Source organism: Varanus komodoensis, unplaced genomic scaffold (genome assembly GCF_004798865.1).
Source record: "Varanus komodoensis strain SLA01 unplaced genomic scaffold, ASM479886v1 scaffold28, whole genome shotgun sequence".
NCBI lineage: Eukaryota > Metazoa > Chordata > Lepidosauria > Squamata > Varanidae > Varanus > Varanus komodoensis.
In genome coordinates, this window is record NW_025335727.1 from 7,407,928 (window position 1) to 7,418,753 (window position 10,826).

The 10,826-nt window shown below is 44.8% G+C and overlaps 1 protein-coding gene across 1 annotated transcript; it reads left to right on the forward strand.

Moving 5' to 3' along the window:
• Window positions 1-925: 925 nt before the first annotated feature.
• On the forward strand, window positions 926-9,222 carry GHSR (growth hormone secretagogue receptor). Its single transcript, XM_044434607.1, has 2 exons — window positions 926-1,688; window positions 8,915-9,222. The coding sequence occupies exons 1-2, from the start codon at window positions 926-928 to the stop codon at window positions 9,220-9,222; spliced, it is 1,071 nt and encodes a 356-aa protein (XP_044290542.1).
• Window positions 9,223-10,826: the final 1,604 nt, after the last annotated feature.

The window sequence follows — 10,826 nt, forward strand, 5'->3', positions numbered from 1 at the left end:
TCTACAACAGACTATGGGTTGTGTGAGGATTCTTTAACCCTCAAATAACTTCTGCTGGCTGGGTTCATATGACACAACATGCACAGCAACTCTTGATTGGGGGTTGCATTTCATTGTGGGGGCTGGCACACACTGCCATACCTTGAGGGTTAAGCAACCAGCATGGTCTGGTGTGTCATGTGAGTCAGCCTATTGTGTAAGAAGTCCTGCATGGCAATTTCTGGTGGCAGCAGCTTGCTTGCTCCTGTAGGATGTGGTATGGCTTGGATGCTTGATCTGTTAGATCCACAAACACTTTCATCAGTGTATCCATGTTTTGGAGCAGGTGGGTGATGTATTCACAAGCAGATAAGTTTGCCAAGGGAGAGGAAGCTGGGTTGTTCCAGAGCTTTGATTCCATAGTCCCATTCACTTATGTTCATTTGCCACTAGGTGACCGCAACATCCATCTAGTGATGGCTTGTGTGTGCAAATGGGCCAAAATGTGGTACACATATTGTGTCACCCATGGTGCTTTTCAAGGGAGCCACTTCTTGTATTCATCAAACATCGCTGAATGTCAGGAAATCAAGGGATATCACACACAAGGGAACTATTGAGAATGCAGAAGCAAAGCTGGTGTTATTTCGGGGGGCAGGTTGGGGAATTAATGAACTGCTTGTGTGCCTTCTTGGCATCTGTGATTTTACTTTTGCCTTGGCCTTAGGTGTGCCCCCACCTGCCCCTTGTTCTCCCCTGGGCTGCTCACTTGCCTTGGGTCATTTTTCTTTGTTTTCTTATAGCACCTCCTGGATGTCCAACACCAGTTGCTGCCACCAGCACCAGCACCGCCACTGCGTCATCTGTCTCAGACATGATGAGAAGCTGATGTGCCCCTCTAGAGCATCAGAATCCAGTCCATGTTCAGAAGGCTCTTTTGAACCTAATGATGTACAACAAGAGCAGTGTACAGCTTGTCATGGATTATGACAACACCACCTGGTCCGAGTACCCTCTGCGCTTCTACCCTGCACCTCTGCTGACTGGCATCACAGTCACCTGTGTGTTCCTCTTTGTGATTGGGATTTTAGGAAACTTGATGACGATGCTGGTGGTCTCCAAGTTCCGAGACATGAGGACAACCACCAACCTGTACCTTTCCAGCATGGCTTTCTCAGATCTGCTGATCTTTCTCTGCATGCCCCTGGATCTCTTCCGCCTCTGGCAGTACCAGCCTTGGAATTTTGGGAACCTCCTCTGCAAGCTCTTCCAGTTTGTCAGTGAGAGTTGTACATACTCCACCATCCTCAACATCACTGCCCTGAGCGTGGAAAGGTATTTTGCCGTCTGTTTTCCACTCTGGGCCAAGGTGGTGATCACAAAAGGCAAAGTCAAGCTGGTTATCCTAGTGCTCTGGGCAGTCTCTTTTGTCAGTGCTGGGCCAATCTTTGTCTTGGTCGGGGTTGAGCATGAGAACGGGACCAATCCCTTGGATACGAACGAATGCCGAACTACAGAGTATGCGATTCAGTCAGGGCTTCTGACCATTATGGTGTGGACCTCCAGTGTCTTCTTTTTCCTACCCGTATTTTGCTTGACTGTCCTCTACAGCCTCATAGCGAGGAAACTCTGGAGGAGAAAGAGGAAGGATGTTGGACCAAAGACCTCAATCAGGGACAAGTACAACAGGCAAACAGTGAAGTTGTTAGGTAAGGATATCTTGGCTTATTCTATGACATGTCTGCTTACCTTTGTGGATCTGAGAGACAGAAGCATGGCTCCTACTGAATCAACTGCATGCATGTTTTGAAGTGACACCAAGCACTTTCTCGCATGTAAAAAATTTACAATACAGGTACAGGCAGAGGCGGCTGGTGGAGCCAGAGCCATTGTGGCTACTGTGCCCTCTGGCTTGAAGTCTGACCTTTGAGGAGCTTCCTGTGGTGCTAAACCTATTTTTGGGGATGGGGGCAGAGTTCAGAACCATGGACAGCTCCTTGAAAGTTCCTGTTGCATCTTAGGCGTGACTACTCTGTTCCACCAGTATTGGAGCCACTGTTCTCTGCTGGGTGCGGGGCTGGCCTCCAGCAGGCCACATTAGACAAAAGCTAAGGGGACAGAAGCTGAAGCTGTGGCCTGCAGTCCTGCTGTGCATGTAGCTTGCTGAGCCCAAAAGTAGGAGAAATCACAGGTCCCCTGCCAGTACTGAATAAGATTCCATCAGCAGCATGCCCTGTTTTGGTACCTGCAAGCCAGGGACACACTATTTCCTCCTTCAGCTCAGATAGTAAAAAGCTGTGCACCAGCCCTGTAAGGGGGTGTTTACTTGGGTACTTTAAGAAGGGCACAGGGCTACTCAGACACCAGCAATACCTTTTCATGTATGGAAATGGCTAACATCTGACTCACCAGGGTATGCTAGACACAATCCCATGAGAGTTCAAAACCGTGAAGTCACTTGTCTTCAGGGTTAAGTTTGCATTCACGGATGTGATTTCCTGCGTGCTTCATGGGAAACTGCAATAGCAAACGCGCATGCAAAGGTTTGTTTGGTAAATCTCCCAGAACCTTCCATTGATTTGCAGGCATGCTGAGCGTTGGCTAGCGTGTGTCCTTGCACATCAAACCCAAGCACATGTTCCAGTCCCCCACACCATTAGGCTTGCACAGAAAGGCTGGAGTGTGGCCAGTGCTCCATGACAATCCACCACCATGGGGTTTGTGATTCCCTTCACATGCTCAAAAGCGAATTCTCATGTGATTCTCCCTTCCCCACACACGTACACACAGTAGGCCCCCTGCTGCACCATCCAGCTTATGGGGAGATGGGGCCACAAACATAGGTTGCGGAGAACATGCTCATTCCTATGCAAATCTCATACGATCTGAATTGCACACAGATTTGTACACCCTGTAAAGCTAAATCTTTCCTGCATTCAGGTTTTATTCATGTAACTGATGACAGTTTTATGAATGAAAATCACATGGGTGTCTCTGGTGATGTAAGATGGATGCTCTAGTTCCTGTGCCTTTCTCACTAGTAAAGAGCTGTCCTTTTCATAGGCGGGGAGGGAATAGATCTGCCTACTCATTCCTTTTGTGGGCCCATATTTGCATGTTTTCCATTGATGAGAATGGGGAGGGGTTACAATTAAAGGACTGGGTTCCGCAGATCTGATTCAGTACAAGGTTGTTTCTTAGCCCATACGAATAAGAAATCATGTGTAAATAGTTTTGATTTGCATAAACATTTCTAAATGAACAAAACTCTAGCTCTGGGTGGGGAAGAACCTTGCACCCTGTATGAAATGGCTGCTGTCAGCTTTTCCTTTCTAACTGGCAGCAAGAAAACGTGTCCAGTGTCAACAAACTTGTACCAATTCACTTGGTTCTTGCCAGATCCTATGCCATGTGATCCAAGAATTGTTTTGGGATGTGCTTGGTAGATTTTTAAACAGCACCTGTTTACACATGTCTACTCAAATGTAAGGCTCATTCGGTTCAGTGGAACTCACTCCTAGGTGAATGTTATACATTTACAATGTTATCTGCATGTGGGTCAGATCCCTTGAACTCTGCATGGAGGAGATAACACTGACATGGCCAACCAAAAAGTATATTTGTTAAAGTCTATTTATCACCAATTCTTGCAAAACAATCACTGTCTTATTAATTCAGATTTAAGTAAACAAGGTGGCAGTTCGAATCACAGTTATCTAGCAATGAGCACCATGGAACAGAATGGACTTATTCCTGAGTAGACATATGCAGGCTTACAGTGTTAGTCTACTAACAAAGCAGCTTTGCTCTCTTTCTACCTATATCTATATATATCTATAGCTATATATTAGAAGACAGCTTCTGTAAATGCTATTTATTTTTATCCTCCTGATTCTTGTGACAGCAAAGTTCTTAAATGTATTTCAGAGGGGCGGATGGTTTGTTGTTTGCTTCCACAGCAATATATGCTTGGTAATTGGAAGAAGTTAATATGCATGTTCTGTTTTATCTCTGATAATTAGTGGAAAACCTGAATGGAACCCATTTCCTCCATAATAATACTGACACAATTCTCAATGCCCAAAATCTTGGTGCCTCACAGAACCCCTTCTTAGCTCTAAACTACAGAACATCAAAAGGAAAAATGACCATATCTTGTAATGTGAATGAAGTAATACATATGAATTAATACGGCACTACTCATGCCAGTGTGGAATTTCTCCCCAAGACAAAAACAGTAGCTTCAATGGAAGGCTTGTTTTTCTCCCCCTGGTCTGCAGTAGGAGATGAAGGGCTGGATTTCCTGCTCCACACTGTTCTGATCCCATTATCATCCCTTCTCCACGCTGAAATTAAGAATTTGAGCTGGGTCCAAGCATGGGACTCCAGCATTTAACATCTGCATGGTTATTAGGTGTATTTGATCCATCCCTGGTAATCACTTTTCCCTTCTGGGAAGATGTTGGGAGCCTTTTTGAAAAACAGTTTCTTAATATGGACCAGGTGCATTCATTGTTCATGTTTCTATCCCTCTTACCTGGGTGAATCCAGACTAGAAGCTCCTAGAATGATTCAACCACTGCTCTCTTGCTGTGAGCTATAAGCAGAATTGATTTTTCACCTTTGGTGGAAAAAGTACTCTGTGTACATCCCACTGTGTCCTCGCTACAGTAGCAGAAATGATGGTGCCCATTGGCAGGAAGCAGGGATTCACCTAAGTATGCTATTTTTAAATTGATTTTTAAAAGTAGTTTAGAGACTTTTAAAATATTGCAGTGAAGTGCCTTTAAAGTGCCTTTGCAAATTGCAATGAAGTGCCTTTAAAAATAGGAACTGTTGCACTGACTGACCATCAATGCAAGGAGACCTGGAGCTTTGGATGGGGTGGGATGGAGGACAGTTGAAGAGCAATGTCTGCATCCTGGGACCTGTCAGGTCCTAGCGCTGGAGCAGGAGGGCAAGAGTGTTTCCTTCTACCACTCAGCCCCTGTGGCAGCAGCGGGAGGGAGCCATGCCAGCCGCAGGGCTGGTAACTGCACTCTCCGCTACTACTCCATGGAGATCCGCACTCGCAAACAGAATCACACATTATATGAATTGCATAACAGAGAGCTGATCCCATTATTTATTTACTTAGTGTAACTATCAGTGGGTGGCCCCAATTCAGTGCATGCTGGGGGAGTGGGGTCAAACCTTACCTCCACACCATTCCCCACTCCTGAAATTCTATCCCACTGCAGGGAGGAAGTTTTGAAATGAAATCTATGAAGGCTTTTCATGTTGCTTTTGGATATCAAATTTCAGGGAAAACTGGGTGAAGGAATATTTAATCTTCCCCTCCCATAGCCAGCTGGTCCTGATCTGTGCTCAGTTACACTACAGTGTTGGTGTGTTGTAATTGTTTAAAAGCTGGCCTGGGATTTGGGACATTCAAGTTCTGGTCCCCACTCCACCTGGAAGCTCACAGAATGGCTTTGGACCTGTTGCTGCCTCTCAGTCTAACCTGCCTCACCAAGTCACTGAGAGGCTAAAACGGAGAGGAAGATCAGCTTATGGACTCCTAGCGAGAGGAAAAAGAAAAGCCATAATAAATAGCAATCAGTAGTTTCACCGACAGGTTATACAATTAAAGTAATGTGTGGGATACCCTCAGACCATGAAGAGAGATGTCTGAAGTCTCCTATGGTGCTTCAGCAGGCTTCAAGGGAACAGAGGATTAAAGAACTTTTAAAAGATTTTTAAGGAATTTTTTACCCTTTCACAAAACACCCAGATTCTAACTAATAGGAGGCCATCCCTGCATTGCCCACTAGCATAAACCTTCTGAGGCAGAAACCACCTTTGTTCAGTACATGGAACTGTGCATAGACTCTGTGTGTGTATATAGTTATCAAGAGCTCAGTGAAAAGAGAGAGTTTAGTTTTATAATGTAAGGCCCCAAGCAAGAGAGAGAGAGAGAGAGAGAGGGAGAGAGAGAGAGAGAGAGAGGACAGTAACACCTAGAATATATAGGAGTGAACAATCCAATCAGATGAGGATACAAATACAAATAGGCATGGCCCAACAAGTTTTTTAGGTGTTGATGGGAATATATATAGAGAGAGAATCATCAATCTAAACTGGGTTCCCAGTGTTGCACTTGTGTGCACCTCCAATAGCTTCCAAGAAGGCACCCCCAATATGGTGCCCCTGGAGTCCCAAACAATGGCATTATTTTTTTGTATGAAATGCCCACCACTTTCTAGTCAGCATAAATAGGCTTCAACAGAAGCTGACCAAAGATGGGCATCAAAATGGTAAACACAGTTCTCTGTGGACAAGTATAAAGTCATAAAAAATCCCAACTTCAAATCTAAGCCCATGGGATCTCAGCTAGATCTTGGAATTATGGGGGACAGTCTGATGGAAATGTGGACCCAGTCCACAGCTGCTGCAAAAAGCCATAATTATGTTAGGTATAATTGAGAAAGGAACTGAAAATAGGACTGCCAATAATATGCTGCCATTATACAAACTTATGCTTCTAGGATATCATGTGTAGTTCTGGTCACTGCAGCTGTAAAAGTATATTGCAAATTCGGGAAAAGTACAGAAATAGACAACTAAAATGATCCAGGAGTTGGAACAGCACTTCTGTGAAGTACACTTGCAATCTCTGGAATTCTTTAACTTATAAACGGGCAAAAATAAGGGGACATGTGGTAGAGGTGTATAGAATGATGCATGGTGTGGAGAAGGCATTTTCTCCCACTGTCATGATTGGCAGGAGATTCAAGACCAATAAAGGAAGTTCTTCACATAGGACATAGTTAAACTATGGAATTTGCTATCAAAGGATGCAGTGGTGGTTACCAATTATTTGGACAGCTTGAGAAAAGTATTGGACAAAATTAGGGGAGGCAAGGCCATCAATGGCTACTAGTTCTGATGGCTATACGCTACCTGCCATATTAGACACAGTATACATGCGAACATCAGGAGAGCAATATTGCATTCAGGGCCTGCTTGTCGGTTTTGAGGGGCAGCTGGTGGGCCACCACATGAACTAGATGGAGCCTAATCCAGCACAGCTCTTCTTCTGTTCTTAATTATCCAGCTAAGTGTCCATTTGACGTTGACACTTGTATGCCACCAATCTGAAGGTCTTCACTCCAGTGCCTTATAGGATGTGAATGTTGATCCTTCCAGTTTTATAATATCAGCCTTTCAACAGCATAGAGAATCCATTTATGCAGACTTTCTGTTAAGCTCCATGAATCAGGTAAATAATTTAGACAAGGGTGTACATCCTTGAATATTAAAGAGTGTTCTGGTATAAAATTTATCTGTGTGATAACTTCCTCCAAAAAAGAAGCAACTACTGGACTGAAGCAAAGGTTTAAAAGAAGCATTAGTTGTGTTGCATCAATGAGCTGAATTAGATCAACCAGATTAAACAGTGGTGTCCAGTGATCCCAAAATAAAGTTTGTTTTGCATTCTAAGATCTGTAGGCTTGACCCATAGGTGCCAAAGCAGCAATCTACAGATTTTGATTTCTCAAATTTCCAAATGTGCCATGGGTACAAAAATGCTGTGGAACAACCTTACAATTTCTGAACCATAAGTGACTTCACAGAGTTGCTGAGGATAAAAGAGATTGGGAGAGAAATGTGCCATTGTGAGCACCTTGGAAAGTGTGGCAAATACTTTCCATAATAAGCTAAATATTCTTGGGTTTGTTGAGACCAAATTTCAGTTTCAGATTTTTTATCAAATTCCTGACCCTGGCTTTTCTCTATTGCTCTTTTCCCCCTTAATGAGCTGTGGAACCTTTTGATTCTATTACTGAATACAGGGCCGGCCCTACTGTACGGCAAAGCGAGTTGGCTGCCTCCAGCAGTGGATGCTGGTGATAGAAAAGCAAATGGTGCCTTCCCGCTGCTCCAGTCAAAATGCACAATATCGAGCCTATGAAAGTTGTTTTGGTACCCGAGGTAGAAAAACCCACAAACCTCTCTTCCTAAGAACTGGCAACTGTTGGTCTTCCATTGGCACTCTCCAACTCCTCCACCTGCCACAAAAATGGGAAAGTGTTTATTGCTCTCCTTAAAGTCCTTCTCCAGGTGGGTCTCTTGCTTTCAGAAGGTCATGACAAGGAGAAGGTGTCTTGATGACAGAGTGCAGGCTGACCTAGCGGCAACGGTTACTTCGATGACCGATTAAGCCTTTTCCTCAACCAAAAATTTTCCTGGGTGATTGATGGCTGCTGCTTTCCTGGCAGAAGAACCCTTAGGCAGGAGAAGGGATGAGAGAAAGAGGGAGGAAGGGAGACCTGCAGCTGAGCTCAGTGTTGAATTTTGATGCTGATGTTAAATTGTTGCAGCCTGCATGACGCAAGCAAGTGTGCCTTGCTGTAGTACCAGTCGCAATGCCAGTGCAGTCATAAAAGTTTTCTATAATAGGTTGAGGCAGGATGGTTTCCATTAACCCAGCCACTCTAAATGCCACTGTCAGGTGTGAAAGCTTTTCCCTATGGACATTTACACATCCGTTCAACCATGCTGTGTTCAAAGCACCCCATTCCAGAGAAAGCTGCTGTCATATAAAAACATAGGAAGAGCGCTGGGAAAGCAGCCTGTCTCCCAGGTGGCTTTGGGATTGCCGTTACATGTGAAGGCAGCCTGGTTTAGCTGTGAGATGCACAGCTCTGCCTCCAAGCAAGTGGTACGGCTGAGGGGCTCAGGAGCAACAGCTGGGGGCTTTTGTTGCTACCTGCAGCATCTGCCACCTGAGGTGAGTGCCTACTCTGCATCAACTGAACCATCAATGGAGAAGTAGCAGCAAACGGCATGTCTGTATTAGGCAATAATTGGTTCTCTCTCTCTCTCTCTCTCTCTCTCTCTCTCTCTCTCTCTCTCTCTCTCTCTCTCTCTCTCTCTCTCTCTTTCTTTGCAGCTGTGGTGGTCTTTGCATTCATCCTCTGTTGGCTGCCTTTTCACATAGGACGGTACCTGTTTTCCAAATCTTTTGAGGCCGGCTCCTTAGAAATAGCTGTCATCAGCCAATACTGCAGCTTGGTTTCGTTCGTCCTCTTCTACCTAAGCGCTGCCATTAACCCAATCCTCTACAACATCATGTCGAAGAAATACCGGAAAGCAGCTTACAGGCTTTTTGGAATCAAGCTACCTAGAAAGAAAAAACTCTTGGTGATGAAGGAAAGAAGCTCCCACACTTGGACAGAGTCCAGCATCAGACCAACATGACTGTGCAGACTGGATTTGACTGTTGCCTAAAGCCATAACAGAACGAGGAAGCTGTTCGTGTAAAAAAATGCCATGCTGTGTCTTTTTACGATGGGAGATGGCTGCAATTCAAAACAGAAAGGGCTATGGAAATGGAAAAGGTGTTGAGGATATTGTAGAAGAGCTGTGTACAGTTGCCATCAACAGAGATGGCATTAACCCCTCCTTTTCATCATTTTTTGGTGCCTTTGATTCTATACATAACAATGCTGGCCAGAGAGGTGTTTGCTATCCATCAAAGAAATACGAGCAAACAGACCAGCCCATGCTGTTCAACAGTGCATAGTCGAGCTTCAGTCTTGCTCCCCTCTGCAGCTTGGGTTGGAATATGGTGCTTCTGCTGCAGGGGTGAGGCTGGAGTGCGATGCGGTAGAAAGCCAAGGAAGGACAAGTAAGCACAGTGAAGAAAAGAAAGGCACACACAGAGAAAGTACTTCTCCTTTGAAGCATTCCACTTACATGGTGGGACCATGTCTCAGATAAGGGAAGATTCTCTCCCCCAAATTTACAGCGCAAGATCCATTAGCCTTGCATGAGTTCCCACTTGATCAGTGCAGGGCAGGTGGGACGTTTTATGTGGAATTAGCAAGGGAGCAGGAAATGTGAGCACAGAACCAGACAAGCTTGGGAGTGAAGGAGAGGGAATGAGATGAGATTTTTCTGCCCAACAGAGCAGGTGGTGAGAACCTTGGGGTTGTCAGAATAGGGTGGAGAGGGGAAGATGCACAAAGAAGACTCACTGGTAAGTGTGGCACTTGTGTGAATGGGCGGATATGGCAGAATGGAGGGTTGTTGCATTTCATTAAAGTTTTACTAAAGAAATGCAAAGTTATATGTTGCTTATTGCAAAAGAATAAGTGAGGCAAATACCCTGTATTGGTCAGTTGTGCCATGGACAACTTCCCCATGACTGGGCTTCTTCTGTTACAGCTTCTTGAAGGCTTGGCCTCAGTCCTTTAACATTTCATCTCTCATGTAAGAGTTCAAAGGCAGGACACAAAGACCTGAGAACCCTCTGAAGACACCATCTTGCAAGGTTCTTGGCCCTAAGTGGCTTTGGTCCAGGTGACCTGAAGGTCTGCCTTCCCTCATCGCAATCTGCCTGAGGGTCTTGCTTGTGTGCTCAGCTGCCAAAGCAACAAGTCTGGTGGCAGGAGGAGCAAGGTCTTCTTCCCAGTGGCCCCTGCTTGGGGAATGTTGTTCTAATTGCTCTGTACCTCCCCCTGCCCCGTCATTGCAGGCCCTAAAGACATATTGTTTGACCCTGGGCCTGCACTTGAGTCAAGACTTTACTCTGTGCCCCTGTGAATATGGTGTTACCTAGTTTGAATTGTTACTTATGATTTAATTGCTGTTGTATTATTATCCTCGTTTTATTGTGATTTGTGGTTTTAAATTTTGTATGCCACCTTGGGAGGGCTTTCCCTGCAAGGCAGCTTACAAATCTTTAGAAATAATAAAATAAATTGCCTTATTCCAGGAAGTGGATATGTCAATTAAATTGGATCCTACCTCTGTTGCCAAAGTGTATAAAAAGAGAGTGAAAGACGTTTTGCTGGTATGAA